At 56.0% G+C, this 15,879-nt stretch overlaps 2 protein-coding genes across 2 annotated transcripts; one reads left to right on the plus strand and one right to left on the minus strand.

The window, feature by feature from the left end:
• Nucleotides 1-704: 704 nt before the first annotated feature.
• Nucleotides 705-3,452, plus strand: NKX6-3 (NK6 homeobox 3). The gene is made up of 3 exons (XM_059490925.1): nt 705-1,584; nt 2,713-2,882; nt 2,950-3,452. Exons 1-3 carry the CDS (start codon nt 1,203-1,205, stop codon nt 3,178-3,180), a joined length of 783 nt encoding a protein of 260 aa, XP_059346908.1. The 5' UTR covers nt 705-1,202; the 3' UTR covers nt 3,181-3,452.
• Nucleotides 3,453-6,763: 3,311 nt separating this feature from the next.
• GPAT4 (glycerol-3-phosphate acyltransferase 4) lies at nt 6,764-15,787 on the minus strand. The gene is made up of 13 exons (XM_059490928.1): nt 15,762-15,787; nt 13,496-14,448; nt 10,990-11,059; nt 10,448-10,745; nt 10,296-10,370; nt 9,597-9,686; nt 9,394-9,487; nt 8,881-8,996; nt 8,571-8,626; nt 8,172-8,257; nt 7,866-7,994; nt 7,711-7,790; nt 6,764-7,120 (listed from the first exon to the last, which is right to left on the minus strand). The coding sequence occupies exons 2-13, from the start codon at nt 13,658-13,660 to the stop codon at nt 7,012-7,014; spliced, it is 1,368 nt and encodes a 455-aa protein (XP_059346911.1). The 5' UTR covers nt 13,661-14,448; nt 15,762-15,787; the 3' UTR covers nt 6,764-7,011.
• Nucleotides 15,788-15,879: the final 92 nt, after the last annotated feature.

Genomic DNA, 15,879 nt, shown 5'->3' on the forward strand with positions numbered 1-15,879 from the left:
CGCGCTGCCCCGTGCTCCGGTCCTGTATCCCACCCATCCCTTCCCATCCCATCCCATCCCATCCCATCCCATCCCATCCCATCCCATCCCATCCCATCCTATTCCCGTGTCCTGTTCCGTCCCGTCCCATCCCGACCCATTCTCATGTCCTGTCCTGTCCCGTCCCATCCCATCCATCCCTATTCCCGTGTCGTGTTGTGTTCCATGTCCCATGTCCCTATTCCCGTGTCCCGTGTTCTGTCCCATCCCATCCTGTCCCGACCCATTCCTTCCCATCCTATTCCATCCCATCCCATCCACCCAGACCCATTCCCATGTCCTGTCCCATCCTGTCCCGTCCCAACCCGACCCGTCCCTTCCCACCCCATCCATCCAGACCCATTCCCATGTCCTGTCCCATCCTGTCCCGTCCCAACCCGACCCGTCCCTTCCCACCCCATCCATCCAGACCCATTCCCCATTCCCATGTCGTGTCATGTCCTGTCCCGTCCCAACACGTCCTGTCCCATCCCATTCATCCCATCCCATCCCATCCCATCCCGTCCCATCCCATTCCCTTGTCCTGTCCTATCTCTTCCTGTCCCGTCCCAACTTGTCCCTTCCCATCCATCCTGACCCATTCCCGTGTCCCATCCCATCCCATCCCATCCCATTCCCGTGTCCCGTGTCCTGTGCTGACCTGTCCAGTCCCATATCCCGTGTCGTGTCCCGTATCCCGTGTCCCATATGCCGTGTCCCCTCTCCTGTCCGGTCCTGTCCCGTGTCCCGTCCCGTGTCCCGTCCCCGCCGCCGCCTGTGTTCAAAGCTCCATTTATCTGGACCTCACCAATCAGGCGCTGCCGCCCCGGCTCAGCCAATGGCAGCCGCGGCCGCCGACTCCTGGCCAATCAGCGCGCCGCCCGCAGCCGCGCGGCCAATGGCAGCGCGTTATTCTAATGAGCCCGTCTTTATCAGAGAAATGTTGGTGCTGCCCGAGCCCAACTTGAGGGGCCGGGGCCGGAGCCCCCCGAGGTCACCGGGACCCACCGGGACCCCCGTGCCAGCCTCACGCACGGGCAGCGCGGATTCTGGGGCTCTGCAGCCGCCGGTGGCAGCCCCGCCGCGGACCCCGGGGCTCCGCACAGCCCGCAGACCGGCGGCGATGGCCCAGCCGTCGCACCTCGGGGGTTACGGGCTCTGAGTGCCGCCTCGCTGCTGCAGCCATGGATGCCAACCTGCCGGGCACCTTCCTGCTCAACGGCCCCTCGCTGGGCGCCTTCCCCGAGGCCAAGGCGCCCGTTTGCCAGTACTCAGTGCAGAGCTCCTTCTACAAGCTGGCACCCCCGGGGCTGGGCGCCCAGCTGGCTGCGGGCACCCCGCACGGCATCTCCGACATCCTCGGCCGGCCCGCGGCGGCGCCCAACGGCGGCATCCTCCCCGGGTACCCGCACGCGGGCGGATTGAACGGACTGGGCTCGCCGGGCGTCTATTACGGGCCCCAGGTGGGCGCCCTCCCCAAGGCTGGCGGCGAGTACCTGCCCAGGGGCCGGAGCTGCTGGGCGGAGGCGGCCCCGGAGTGGCGGGGCGGCCGGCAGTGCGGCGGCCGTAAGTACCGGGGGGCTCGGAGCGGCTGCTGCGGCCCGGGGGGGTCCGTGGGTACCGCAGGGGATACAGACGAACCGCACTAAGGCGAGGGAATGGGCCGGGCTGTGTCTGTTCCATTGCCCTGCATGAGGTTGGTCAGCGGGCTCACCCAGGAGCCCAGTGCTGGAGTTGCTGGACCTCAAACGGTCACAGAACTTTTTGGCTCTAATGGCAAATAGTGGCTACTTTCACATAGTGGGAAAGTGCAAAAGCAAAGCAACAGGAGCGGTGTTGCTTTGCCCCAGAGACAGGCAGAGCCAGGGCGTGTATGGGGAGTGGGGCAGAGTCTGCATGAGCGAGCATAAGGGTCCTGACTCTCATACAGCCACAGAGAGCTCACTAAGGGAGGGGAGAGGGAGGACACAGCGAGTCGTGCATGTGCAGCAGAGGCCAGAGCACCAACTGCCCCCACTCCTGCCAGGATTTGTCATTAGAGCCGATTCTTTGCCCCCAGGCAGCCACAGCTGGCAAGGACAGGCAGAGCGCTCTGGCTCACAAGATCTCCCTGATTCTCAAGCAGCCTCACTGGGGTCCGTGCCTGGGTGGTTCATGGCAGAGACAGGCAGGATCAGGAGCCCCAGGCTGGCAGCACTGCTGGAGAGCTGTCAGGGGCATTGCAGAATGTTGCTGCTGTCCCACAGGGTGGATGGGATGGGTGCATCCTCTGTCCCGTGGCAGGTTGCGTGCAGCTGTTCAGAACCTGCAGCTCTGCTCCCCTTCACCCCTTTGCAGGTGATGGTTTTGGAGCAGATGGGTTAGGCAGCCACGAGCCAATGACCTGCATCCTGCAAGGTGTGGGACATGGAGGTGTTCCCACTGCTGCATGGCTCTGGGGTCAAGCACTGTTGATAGTCCTTACCCTCTCAGCACAACCACCTAGCACTGTCCTTGACCAGGAGGTGCCTATCCCACCTGTGGGACCTTTACCCTGGGCAGCTCAGCCCTCCTGTTACAGGGGAGCAGGAATGAAGTTTTAATTTGCAGAGGAGCGGGTGTGGAGGGATTCTCTGGTCACTGAGTGTGGACAGAGAGTTGTCCAGAGCCGTGGGCTGCCCAGAGCTCACCCACTCCTCCCTTCCTCTCCTGTAGCCCCTGCTCACCTGGCTGACAGCATCCACAAGAAGAAGCACACGCGCCCGACCTTCACAGGACACCAGATCTTTGCCCTGGAGAAGACATTTGAGCAGACCAAGTACCTGGCAGGTCCGGAGCGGGCACGGCTGGCCTATTCCCTGGGCATGACCGAGTCCCAGGTGAAGGTGAGTACGGCGTCCCGCGCGGTCGGGGCGCGCAGCGTGCTGCCCGCTAACCGAGCTGGGGCACCAGGTCTGGTTCCAGAACCGCCGGACCAAATGGAGGAAGAAGAGCGCCCTGGAGCCCTCCTCATCCTCGCAGCGGGCGGGGGGCTCTGGCGGAGAGCGGGCGGCCTCTGAGACCGAGGACGATGAGTACAACAAACCCCTGGACCCGGACTCGGATGACGAGAAGATCCGGCTGCTGCTGAGGAAGCACCGTGCAGCCTTCTCAATGCTGGGCTTGGGCACTCACAGCGGCTGAGCGGGGGCACAGCCTGGCCCCTCTGAACCCCCCCTGAGCAGCACAGAGCCCTGCCTGGCTGCTGGGATGGATGGAGCTGCATGGGGAGCACGGCTCACAGGGCTGGGAGCAGCGCGCTGGTAGTGGCAGGTGCAGCTGTGCCATTGATGAAATAAAGGTGCCAGTCAAGTCCCAGCACTTGTTTCGTGGTCCAGGGTGGCCTTGTGAGGCTGGGCTAGAGAAGGGTTGGGGATAGGATGGACGGGGCAGGGTCTGGTGCTGCATGTGGCACAGGAGGTGCCCACAGAAGAAGGGGAGCCCTGGAGATTTTCCCAGGGTGTGACCCAGCAGCAAGAGCTGCTGGTTCAAAAGTCACTCACTGGGGCCTCTTACTGGAAGCTCTTAGCAGCAAATAAATATCATTTATCTTAACGGCGTGAGTGAGAGCCCATTCACCTGTCGGGGCTGCAGGATTGATGTGGCATCAATAACCCCAGTGTGTTTGCCTGCCAACCTGTTGGGTGCCCCCCTGCTCTGTGCTGCACCCCTGTGCAAAGGGGGCTGCACATTCAGATATTTGTGTGCACATGGGGCTGCACACCCCCTGTTCTGGCTCACCAGTGGCATGCCAGCTGTGGGTGCCAGCTGTGGGTGCCAGCTGTCCTTACCTGCTGAGGACACCAAAGGAGCTCCAGCTGGCACAGACAACAAGCTTGGCAGTTGTTCAGCCAAGAGCCAGCTAAGTGCCAGGCAGGTGTGAGCAAACACGTGGGCTGTGTCTTGGAAGGAAATCGATAGCAGATAAGGCACTGATAGCAGCAGAGGGGCAGCAGTGGGGCTGGGGAAGGGCTGCCCCTCCCTGCAATGTGGCTGAGTGCACGCTTGGGCCACTGGCACCTTTCAGTGCTGGGCACCAGCCTTGTGTGGGGCTGCAGATCATTGCTGTACAAGGCTCACACTTGGCTTAAAGCCCTTTTCAATCTCTCACTGGGCTCTGGGCACTTTGCAAGGAGCTCTGAGTGCTCAGTGCCACTTTTCCAGGGCTTAGGGCACTGCTGTCCCTGCTCAGGTCCCTCCCCAGCCCCTGCATTATGAGGGGCTCATAATGCTCCCCCCTCAGCCCCTCTGCCTCCATGGGACAAATGCTGGGCCAGGACAGAGCTGATGGAGCTTTGGGATGGCAGGGAGCTCCCTTGGGAGCACAGTGACAGTGCCACCAGGAAGGGACACATCACTCTGTGGACAGAGCCAGCACTCAGCAGCAGCAGCAGGTTCCACATGGTGGGAGAAGTGAGGGGCTGCTGCTGCTGGGATATTTTTTTAACATTTTCTAAGCTGCCCCCAGCTCGGCTGACAATTTTTAATGTACTAACTGCCTGGTCCAGTGAGCTGATTAATTGGTGCTGTGGAGATCAATACAAAACAGAAAATTAAAACAATTTTAAAGTGATTAAGTAGTTTAACACCTGTCTGATGCCACGTCAGGGCTGGGAGACAAATAAAGCAGGTGGCAAAGGGCCTGCTGTAGCCAGGGAGAGTGACAAATGGCTGCTGCAGCCTGGCTGCCCTGTGCATCCCCACGTTGAGACAGCACCCCAAACAGTGCAGATCCACACAGGGATCAGCCAGGTGGGCAGGACTGACCCTTCTCCTTGTGCTCGGCTCCAAATTTGAGCATTGCTGCTGTGCCCATCAGTGCTGGGGAGCAATCGGCAGCTCTGCCAGGCTGTGCCCGGTGCCAGGCAGCCTCAGGGTGTGCGGGCAGAGGCAGGAGGCACACGGGAGGTGCAGAACAAGGCAGGCCAGGCTGGCAGGCAGATGGATGGCAGCTCCGCTTCAATTCCGCATCGCTTTCCTCGCAGACAAACCCCGTCGGATTTTCATAAATCAAAGCACCACACTGTTTAATAAAAATTTATTGACTTACAAGTGATTATTTATCAAAAGGCCATTAATAGCAGCTCCGGGAATGATGTGCTACTGGGTGGTGCGTGGAGACTAATAGCAAATCAATGCCAGCAGCCGGGCAGAATGCATATGAGGGCTCCTGGCCCCAGTGGGGTGCACGGCTGCTGCAGCCAGAGCCAGCAGCCCCTACCCCGTGGGCCACCCAGTGCTCCCCCCCTGGTTATTTATGGCTTCCAAATGAAATGATCGATACTTTTAATCTAGAGCTAAATTTATTAACTTTCTCATCGGAGAGAGACGTATTGACTGGGGGCATGGGGTGGGAGAGGCAAGAGAAGATGGATGTGTGCCTCCTAACCTGTCCAGCCAGCTCCCTGCCTGCTGTGGAGTGTCCTGAACGCTGCTGGGGACTGTCCCCAAGCACTGCAGGGTGGCTGCATGTCCTGCAGAGCTGAGGAGGGCTCTGCAGGCTGGCTCTGCAGGTTGGCTCTGCAGGCACCTGCAGCTGGATCCAAGTGCCTGAGGGCAGGGCAAGGCTGAGCACGCGGAGGAAACGTCTGTGCCACCCTCAGAGAGGAGAGCTCTGGGGACACAGCCCTTGGTAGGGCTGTCCCCCTCAGGAGGGGCTGCTGAACGGGGTGAAGTGAAGGAGATCAGCAGGCAGTGATGTCCCTGTCCCCAGGTGTGTCCCCAGCTGCAGGGCCATCCACAGCACTGCCTCAGCAACCCACAACTCACTGTGCCTCCCCAGAGCAGGGCTCTTCATCCAAATGGCCCCTGAGCTGGCAGCCAGAGCAGCAAAGTTCCATCAGGAAATTTAAAAAGTGAAAATTCAGATTTAAGGCCACTTACACAGAGCAGCTGTCCTCACCTGGCATGGCAGATGCCCTTCCCAACAAATACTCAAAGTACAAAGGAGGCACTTTGGAACTGCCTTCTCCAGAGCAGTAGAAAATGCAAGCAGGTTTCAGCAGGTAGCAGTGCCTGCAGAAGAGAACCCAGAGAAGTGCCCAAGTTTGTAGGAATGTAAGGAAAATGGGAAAGCACATGGGAGAAATGCTCAAATGCAAGTTGTTTTACCAAATAATTTACGTGCAGAGCAAAAAGGGGCACCACCTCCAGCACAAGATTTCAGTTTTTGTGCGTGCATGACAAGCTCAGATGCCAGTTTCCCTCAGGAGATATTTGAAAAGGGATTTGCTGCCCTAGCCATGAAGTCTTGGGCTCTCCTACACACTCCAGGCTCCCACTAGAGCATGTAGAGATTCCTCAGGAGCCCCACCTGCCACTGGGGGGACACCTGGCACCCCACAGCCCCAGGGGACAGAGGGAGATTTCCAAGGAGTAAGGAAAGGATTTCCAAGGAGTGTGATCCTTACTGCACCAGGAGCAGGGAAGAGGCTGCTACTCAGACACTGTAGAAGCAACAGTCTGGGTCAAGCTGACAGCAAGGTGGCGAAAGAAAAAGATTTCTCCTGGAAGTGGATCTGAAAATGGCCTGAGAGGCACATGCTGCTCCTAAGGGGTTTGTGCCTCACACATGAGTGGGACAGGCTGATGAGGATTCCCCTGGTTGTCAAGGCAGCCAATTTCAGCCCAGCTCAGCAGCTGTTGTGTTGTGAGAGACCTGTGATGACACACATGCACATGACCCCAGTCCTTCCCTGGGGCTGGACACACCAGATGGAAGCACATGACACCATCAGAGTTTCTTTTAATACTGCCCCTGCACGGGGCTTCGCTGTAACAGTAACAAGAAGGCATCTTTGCCATGAGCTGCCCAAAGACTCCAGGCAGCATTAGTGCTCCTCAAAACAACAGCCAGAGGATGCAAAAGCGAGTCCCAGCAGCTCTGGAGGAGCCCAAGTCCAAAGATTGAGTTGAGAGTTCTCCAGACAAGCCCTGGCTGTGCTGGAGCAGGTGGCAGTGCTGGAGGCAGCACACTCAGGAGCGGCTCCGGTCCTCGTGGCTGCCTACAATCATTTTGCTGTAGAGTTTCTGCTGCTCCTCCTTGAAGGCATCTTTCACCTTCTCCCTTTTCAGTCCTCCATCCCTGGGGAGAGAGTCGTATCAGAGAGGCTGCAGGCAGGCACCATCTTCATCTGGGCAAGTCAGAATTCCAGTGCCACGTGCTGCCAGGGCACACCTGTCCCCAAAGGGCATCACTTCCTTACCTGGTTCTGCCAGGAGCTGCCCCCATGGCCCTGCACACTGAGCTCAAAATAGCAGCTCTGCCAGAAACATGAGCTACTCTAGCAGAGCTACAGGAGACTGCCAGCCTGCCTCCTGAGCTCTGAGCCCTCAGTGCCTAGGAAAGCAAGTTCCCAAGCTGAACACACCTTGCTGAGCGGAAACAAGCCAAACCCAGGGCATCCCAATGCAAGCCACAATCACAGAATGAAGCTCTGATGCCCAGCATACAGAAGATGCAAAGATTTTGGTGCCTACTACAGAATGACATTCCTCCCCTTGCTCTACCCTGAGCAAGGGGGTAGAACTTTACCCTACCCTAAGTAAGGGGGTAGAACTTTATCCTACCCTGTTCTACTCTAAGCAAGAAACAAATGGAGCTCTGCAGCCCATGAGCACATCCCAGGACAAGGAACTCTGGCACCAGGAAGAGAAAAGCCTGCTGGGACTCACCAGAGCAGATCCACAAGGCCCCCCTGCCTGGCAATGGCTGACTTCACTCGATTGGCAAACTGCACTGCGTCCTCTTCGGGCTGGGGCAAAACAAGAGTGATCAGCAGGAGCAAAGGGACACACAGGAAAGTGGTCACACATCTGGGTCACCTTACCTGCCTGGTCATTGGGGGCAAGTACCAGACACTGCAGACAATGGCCCAGCTGGTCATCATCCTCAGGAGGTAGGTCACCATGCCATACTTGCTGCTGTTCCAAAAGGCATCTCCAAACTGTGGGTCATACTAAAAGGCAGAAGAGTTCATGAAGTGTCTCTGAGGCTCCAACTTCAAGCCCAAACTGAGCTAAAGCTCAGCTCACTACATGGAGTGACCTCAGCTTCCCTGTGCCCTCAGAGCAGGCTGGGCTGGGCTGCCAGGACAGAGGTACAGAGGGACAGACAGACTTGTGCCTTGTCATACCTTGATGGCTACAGGGTAAACTGTAGCTCCAATTTCGAAGCTCCCCTTTTTGAACATCATCACAGATGTGTTGTTGATGCAGGTTCCTGTAAGAGGCAAGCACAATCTTAACTTTCCTCTGCAAATCAGGCCAGAAGTCTAAGCTTAAGGGCAGGGCAACAGGAACCCAGCAACTCTCTGCAATTCTCTGTCCAAGCCCTGCTCTCTGTGTGCACAGAAAGGGTCACTGGGACATCATGTGTGTCACTCTAGGCTCACTCAGCTCTAAAGACACAGTGTCCCTTTTGTCTCACTGCAGGGTCTCAAGCTCTTGGCTATGTGAGAAGGAAAGGAACAGAGATTGGTGCTGTCTCAAGGTGCCTTCTCCACCTGGTGCTTCTCTGGCCTCATTGCACTCACCTTCTGGAAAAATAAGAATGGGCAGCTTGCTTTTGTCCTGGACATGTTCTGTGAGCCTAAAGAGAAGAATGTCAAAAATCAGCAGAAGGGACAGACACCCTCAGTAACAATCCACACAGCACATAACCCACACCCTGCAGTCACCAGGCACTATCAGGCTGCAAAAACAGGGGCACAATCTCCCAGCACTTATGAGGCCTCATCCAAGGGAGGTGAGCAGCTCTGTACCTCTCCCAGCCCTCAGAGGCACCCTGCAGGCAGCTGTCACCCACTGTCACCCACTGTCACCCACTGTCACCCACTGTCACACCTTCTGGCCACGAGGTGACGATCCTTGACCTCGGAGCGCTCGAACCAGACGTGGGGACAAGCTTTCACCATGGCTCTCTGGATCACACCCATGAGCCCTCCATGGATCTGACCCACCTGAACAGGGCAAGAACACACAACTTACAAGACCTGGGCACACACAAAAGTCAAAGCTGCATTCACAGCCAGACTGAGGTTTATCTTCCTGCCCTCTGGAAAGGCTAAGAGGAAAAGCCCCAGGCTGTGATCAGAAAGACAGACACAGCAAACCCCAAGGGCTTTCCCCATGGGGAAGAACTTTTCTCTTCCAGCAACAGCAAAGCCCAGAGCTCTTCTTGCAAAGCTGCACCCACAGACCCCTGGTGCTCTGAGCTCCAGGCTGAGCTTGCACACCACAGACAACAGTGCCCCACTGTGTAATGCAGGGCCAAGAAGTTCTACATGCTCAAAGGACTCTTGCTGCCCCACAACAAGCTTTGCTGCCCCCTCCATGCAGGCAGAGCTGGTACCTTACCATGGCATAGTAGCCATCACTGGCCAGGATGATCACATCAATGGGGGAGGTGTGATTGGCCACACAGATGCCTCCATTTCGGGGTCTGTTCTCTCTACAAAACAAAGGCAGAGGTGAAGAAAGAGGAAAGAAGCATGAGAGCTCCATAATGCCCAGCATGGAGCACCCCTGGGCAGGGACAGCCTGGAGCACACAGCCCTTACCTGTCATGGTAGGTGATGATGGCTGTGAGGGCACGCACACAGATCCTGTAGCACATCAGGTGCACGTGTTTGCTCAGGAAATCCTTACACCTGCAGCCCAGGACAGAGAACATCACTCCCCATTCTATATATTCTATATATTCTATATATTCTATATATTCTATATATTGCATATTATATATATTTTATATACATTATATACATTATATATGTGATATACATTTTATATATTATATATTATATATTATATATTATATATTATATATTATATATTATATATTATATATTATAGATATACTATATATATACAATATTGTATATATTATGTATACACAATATAAATAGCATGTACTACAATATCCCCTGTAACAGTGCCACTCAGCCCAGTGAAATCTCCTACAGAAACACAGCATGCCCTGAGCTCTGCTGTCAGCTTATGATCACTGATTCTTAACTCAAGAGAATAAAATTTTGGCCTTTGCTCTTTTCTGTTATTATTTTTTTCAGAGGCCACAGCGCTTTGCCACAGGCTTAGTGCTCACATCTAAGCCTTTTGTTGAAAATTACAGGGTGCCCATTCCTCAGAGACCACCTGCTCTGCCTGCAGGTGGTAGAACACAAAGCTTTGTAGGGAAATTTCAGGATTATATATAAGGATGGAGCGCTCCCCATCTGCTTCTCCCTCAAAGATGCACTCACCTTCCATTTGGCAAATATCCCACCACTGTGGTACCAGTCACCAACAAGCTGATGCCAGTAAATGCCAGGGCTATCCTGCAGAAAGAAGAACATGCTAGAAAAACCAGGCCAGCAGCACGTTCTGGCAGGCAGGGGCCAGGATCAGGACCCACCTGAGGGGCAGGAGGAAGCAGTAGCGGATGAGCACCCCGAGCCCCCAGAGCACAGTGAGGCGCAGGCTGATGTACTGGAAGTTGTAGTTGGTCCTGCTGAGCAGGTTCCAGGACTCCAGCTCTTCAGCTGAGAATCTCTTGGTCACTTCATCATCCATGATGGTCTCGATGCCTTTGCGGCAGAAATAGAAAATGTCCGAGAGCTCAAACTCGGGCGTGTCCAGGGCTTTGCCGCTGCCGCTGCGGCGCAGCTCCTTGATCTCCTCCTCCAGGGACGTTGGCTCCTTTGCAATGATACCTGCGACACACCACAGGCAGCTCTCAGCAAAATGGGACTTGCCCGCTCTAAGAGAGACAAAAGTCACCCTCCTCAGGGTCCTCTTCCCTTCCCTCCCCACTGCCAGGGTGCTCCCTCATGAAACAGAGCTCTCTACAACTCCCTCCCACATGGAAAAGATTTCCCAGCAGCTCAGACACCACATTTACCCCACGTCCCCACAAGAATTTTGATCTCCATGTACCCATGCAGGGCAGGATCTCACCATTGACATAGGGCTTGTACAAGGGATGGTTCTTCTCCTTGGCACCACGCTCTATTCTTAGTGTTGCCCACTGCAAGACAGACAGGACGACCAAGATTGGCAAGAAACTCCACACTACTGCCCACTTCAGAGCTGGCTTTCAGGAAGGACCATAGTGCAGGAGAGAAGATGGGGCTAAAGCAGGAGGCTTCCATACAAAAAAGAAAGAGTGAGTGATGAACCCAGCTGAGGTGGAAACAGAGACTGGCCCGGGAAACTGGGAGTGCCACAGGGAGGAAGAGTTCAGTGGTGAGATGGCACAGCAAGGTTTTCTGCAGTTTCTGTGACCTCTTAGCTCAGTGGTGAGATGGCATAGCAAGGTTTTCTGCAGTTTCTGTGACCTCTCAGCTCAGTGCTGAGATGGCACAGCAAGGTTTTCTGCAGTTTCTGTGATCTCTCAGCTCTGCTGCACCTTGCACACGTGGTTGCCACTGCACAGCTTCTGGGCTGTCTGCAGCACACTGTAGGAAGCTGGTCAGGGCACCAGTGCTACCCTTCAACCCTTGTTTCTTCCAAATTCAAAGCAGAGACTGTTTTCAGGTTGCTGCTGACACATCAGGCTGAGGATGGGAAGGGATCCTGTCCCCTCTGATTCAGCTGATGGCTGCTGCTGCTTCTCAGCTCAGCAATCTGCCCAAAACAGCAGCAGCAAGCACCCTCAGACAGCTGGTTGCCAAACCCTGTGCCAGGACTACTTGTTCTATCAGCTAATTTTCAAGGGCAGCAGCACAAACTGCAGGCTGTATTTCTGTGCAGAATCCCTGCCTGCCCTCCAAATAACCTTCACAGCCTGTAATTCATACAAGGCCTGGAAGGAGAAGCTTCTGAAGAAGAAGGATTTGTGTACAATGTGTTTCTCTGTGAGGAGGGAAGTTGGGATTGGGAAGAGCATCCCAATCTGAGCCCATACCAGGAGGCAGCAATGAGGGAATGCTGATTGCACACAGCTGCTCACCTTGCAGCTGCCTCTGCCAGCAGCCACACTCCAGCATTGCACAAGGCTGCCTGGATGCTGCCATCCCAGAGGTCAGGAGAGGAGCTGTGACCTCACAGGAGCTCAGCAGCCTATGGGGAAGGCAGTGCTTGCAAGGCCAGCTCATCTCCTGACTGTGGCAGCAGCAAACCCAGACTCCCACCTGAGAGGCACCAGGTAGGTGCCCTCCCTGCCACCAACACAGCTGTGCTGCTGCCAGGCTGTGCCCCACAACACTCCCAGGTGCTGCCCCTCTGGGTTCCCAATATTAACCTTGAGTGCTGGGAAATAGCCCTCCAAAATACAAATCTATGGTCAAATTTAATTTCCACCAAATCAGTGACCAGTTGTGCATGAGTGCTCCTCTATCCAGCCACTAAAATCCTTCAATAAAAGGTGGAATAGACTTCCCAGTCTTTTCAGAAAAATAGTTTCAAACACCAATATAGGTGTGGAGAGTAAATGTTCCTGAATTGAAGGAAGAGGGGAAAAAAAAGAAAACATTGTGAAAAGTTCTTTTTAAAACTTTTTTTCTGCCAACTTCAGTCAGTAAATTTGTAGTCAGGTCTTCTGATACCTGTGTTAAAAACAAAGCCCAGGGCCTTCCCATTTATACCTCAGGTTTTTGGGAGGACTCAAGAGTTTAAAGAGCTGAACGCTGTGAGCTCCAGTCCAGGGATACTCTGGGGACAATCAGCCCTGTTCCAACAGCAGTAGCTACACCACACATCCTTTAGCAGCACAAACTCCGTATTTAAGAGCCTAAAATCTCCCTAGCAAACACTTTGTTTCACCTGGGCTACCAGGGTAGGGTGGTATAGGCTTTACCTACTACTCCTAGTAAATAAAAAATTCTGGTCTGGTCAGGAACTTGCTTCAAGAGGTGTTGGCTCAGAGACAGCCCATAAAATTAGTCCACCAAAGGCAGGCAAGGGAACAGCATGACAACAAGCTGGAAAATTCCACTTGGCCTCTCTGTGCCAAGAGGGTGGGCAAGGGCTGCTGGTTGTCCTCCAAGGCAGCAGGTCCAGGCAGGGCTCAGTAGGTGACACTCCAGGACAGCAGCATGTGGAGAGCTCTGGGTTTTGGCCACAGACCACTCAGGGCTTGCAGCACAAATGTCCTGCCTTGCTTCCTCTGCTCTTGTTTCCTCCAAATGTGACTCAGACAGGAGCAGCCTGCTGGCTCTGGTCCCTCCTCATCACAGCTGACACCAGTGCAGCAGCACCCTGCCCTGACTGGGACATGAACCCCTCCAAGCTCCCCCTCACATCCTGTACCTTGCCAGACTATTGCTTTACTTGAAGATTTACTAGATTAATTACAGGGAAAAAACAGCCTGAGATGAGTCAGAGGTCAGCTGGCAGTAGCACAACATCCACAGCCCTATCTTCCACTCTAGTCACCCAAAATCCCCTCCTGAGGCAAAAGCCTCTCTTCCATGCTTGGAAAAACCTCTGTAAACACAGAGAACACTCTGAAAATACGACTTACCTGAAAAATCTTTAATAAAGTTTTCATGTAAACCTTGCGGATGCCGAAGGAGACTCCAAAAATGGCTGGCACGATGATGAAAACCAGGAGCAGAGTGAAGAGGACAGTTATGGAAATCCCCAAGAGATTAACCACTAGGCTGTCAAAGGGCAGCAGGAGGAACATGGTGAAGGGCCCAGGCAAGGCTGGTGCCCTGCAGCCAGACACAAGGGCTGCTCACAGCACTGAACCAATCCTCCTGTTAGTCAGCAACAGTGTCACACATGCACCGAGTCTGCAGCGTGCTCGGAGACCCCATTCCAAAGTTCACATCCTCTCGGGGCTCTGAGACAGGGAATGCCACAGGATCAGAGAGAGCACTTGGGAAAACAAGCCCAGAGTCTGCCAGGAGCTCGGCTGAGTTCAGACGATGCAGGCCAAAGAGCTCAGAGCACACACACGGCTTTGTCCACGGGCAGGGCAGCAACACGAGTGCAGGAACTGATCCCCTCCCAGGCTGCCACTGAGCAAGTCCTGCTGCGGGGCAGCTCCTGGAGAATCTGGCAGCAGAATGCCCTGGGGGCTGCTGAGAGCATGCAGAGTCTCTTCAGAGGGACAAGGTGGAGTCCATCCCTGAGCCTGCATTGGAGGAGATCGAGGGAGTTGGCACTCACAGGAGCCTACCGTGTGTGCAGCTATTATTGCTCTGGCCACGAGGGCACGGGCACCAGCACGGCTGCTCCTCGCATGACGCCTGGACCCGGTTCAGTTCTGGAGGCCCCTGGCATCCGCTCACGCTGAAGGGTCATCACAGACACCAATGAAAGCTTGTGCTCCTGGAAAGCTTCCAAACAGCAAGTTGGCTCCTTGGCAGATGTGGCACTCACATGCCAGCAGCAGCAGAGGAGGAGGAGGACAGCACTGGAGTCTGCAGACCGGAGAGATGCCAACGCAGAGACAGCGGGCTCTGAAACCTGCAAGGCAGTACCTGGGCTGAGGTCACACCATTCACAGCAGCTCCCCACAGCAAGACTGAGACTCTATATCAGCAACTCTGATACTCTAGCTACGGCCTGTCACTGTCACAGCCCAGGGAATCACCTCCTGCTGCCATTCATCCTGTACGGTCATACCATGCACACTCATCCAGAGCCACGCCTACGGCACAGGATGCTGCAATCAGGTCTCGAGTACAGGAAAGAAGTGACAGAAAACCCTTCCTCGTGACGAAGCCCTTATCATGTCTCTCATTTCAGGGGCATCCGAGAGAAGTGAGGAAGTCAGGCACCGAGATTCCTGGACAGGCATCACTTCCTCTGCTCCTGTCTCATCCCCAGTGACAAAGGGCAGATTTACAAACAGTGCAGGACAGGAAGTTAGCCCCTAAGGGGAGAATTACAGCTCATGATTAGTCAAAGAAGAACTCGCCGGGGCACAGGGACCAGCCAAAGGTCCCATACCCACAGGGTCAGCAGTGCCTTATGATAAAAAATTAGTATACTCAGGAGAGCCTGCCCTCTGGACACCACATCCACAGGCTACCCGAGGATGGGATTTAACAGAAAAGCACACAGAGCAAAGGAGAGTCTGTAAAGATCCTCTTGCTCCCCTGTACACTGTGTTCCAGCTGCTGATTAAACACTGCTGTACCAGTAACGCCAAGAATAGCGTTAGCGCTTCACGGTGACACACAGACCGTGTACCGTCGGCTCGTCACCCACACGTGTCCATGATGCCACCGCTGTCCCCCATCACAGGCAGGACCGGTCACACGGGCCCCTGAGGCGGCAGCGCTCCGTGAGGACTCAGCCGCGACTCCCGTGCCCCAGTCACCGGCACGGCACAGCCCACGTGTGCTGCGGCCCTGCCCGCGGGCTCCCGCCGCCCGCAGCCGCCCCTCCGGCCCCGCCCCGGGCTGAGGCACGGCCGGGCGGGCCCGGCAGGCACAGAGCCCGCTCCGCTGTGCCGGGGCCGCAGCGATTCACCGCTCGGCACAGCGGCATAACGGCCGGACCGGGGCCGCGGCGAGCGTGGATCGCAGCTCGGTTCCCCGGGAGCGCGGCGGGGCCAGGCCCGGCCCTCCCGACGCCCTTCGTGCTCGGTGCGCGCGGCGCGGGGACGCGCGGGGCCGGCGCGGGGGGCACTGCGGCGCGGCCTGAGGGAGGCCGCGCTCCCGGGGATAACGGCGGGCGGGCCGCGGCTTTTCTGCCGGGCCCGTGCGGGGCGGGAAGGGGCGCGGAGGCCGCCGCGAGCGTTCGGTCACTCACTCACTATCTCAGTCACTCACCTGCTGCCGCCGCCGCCGCCGCCGCCACCGGGCCCCGCTCCGCCCCGCCACGTGCCGTGCGCGCCCCCGCACCGCGCTGCGTGCGTGGCGTCAGCGCGCCGCCCGCGGGGCCGCGCCC

Source organism: Ammospiza nelsoni, chromosome 30, assembly GCF_027579445.1.
Source record: "Ammospiza nelsoni isolate bAmmNel1 chromosome 30, bAmmNel1.pri, whole genome shotgun sequence".
In the NCBI taxonomy this organism is placed as follows: domain Eukaryota; kingdom Metazoa; phylum Chordata; class Aves; order Passeriformes; family Passerellidae; genus Ammospiza; species Ammospiza nelsoni.

Excerpts from the sequence above, each read along its gene's own strand:
- NKX6-3 (XM_059490925.1), top strand. The coding sequence starts at position 1,203 with ATGGATGCCAACCTGCCGGGCACCTTCCTGCTCAACGGCCCCTCGCTG. Across the intron at positions 1,585-2,712 it reads CGGCCGGCAGTGCGGCGGCC|CCCCTGCTCACCTGGCTGAC; the intron begins GTAAGTACCGGG and ends CCTCTCCTGTAG. Across the intron at positions 2,883-2,949 it reads TGACCGAGTCCCAGGTGAAG|GTCTGGTTCCAGAACCGCCG; the intron begins GTGAGTACGGCG and ends CTGGGGCACCAG.
- GPAT4 (XM_059490928.1), bottom strand. The coding sequence starts at position 13,660 with ATGTTCCTCCTGCTGCCCTTTGACAGCCTAGTGGTTAATCTCTTGGGG. Across the intron at positions 10,371-10,447 it reads TGCTTCCTCCTGCCCCTCAG|GATAGCCCTGGCATTTACTG; the intron begins GTGGGTCCTGAT and ends TTCTTTCTGCAG. Across the intron at positions 9,488-9,596 it reads ATCATCACCTACCATGACAG|AGAGAACAGACCCCGAAATG; the intron begins GTAAGGGCTGTG and ends TTTGTTTTGTAG.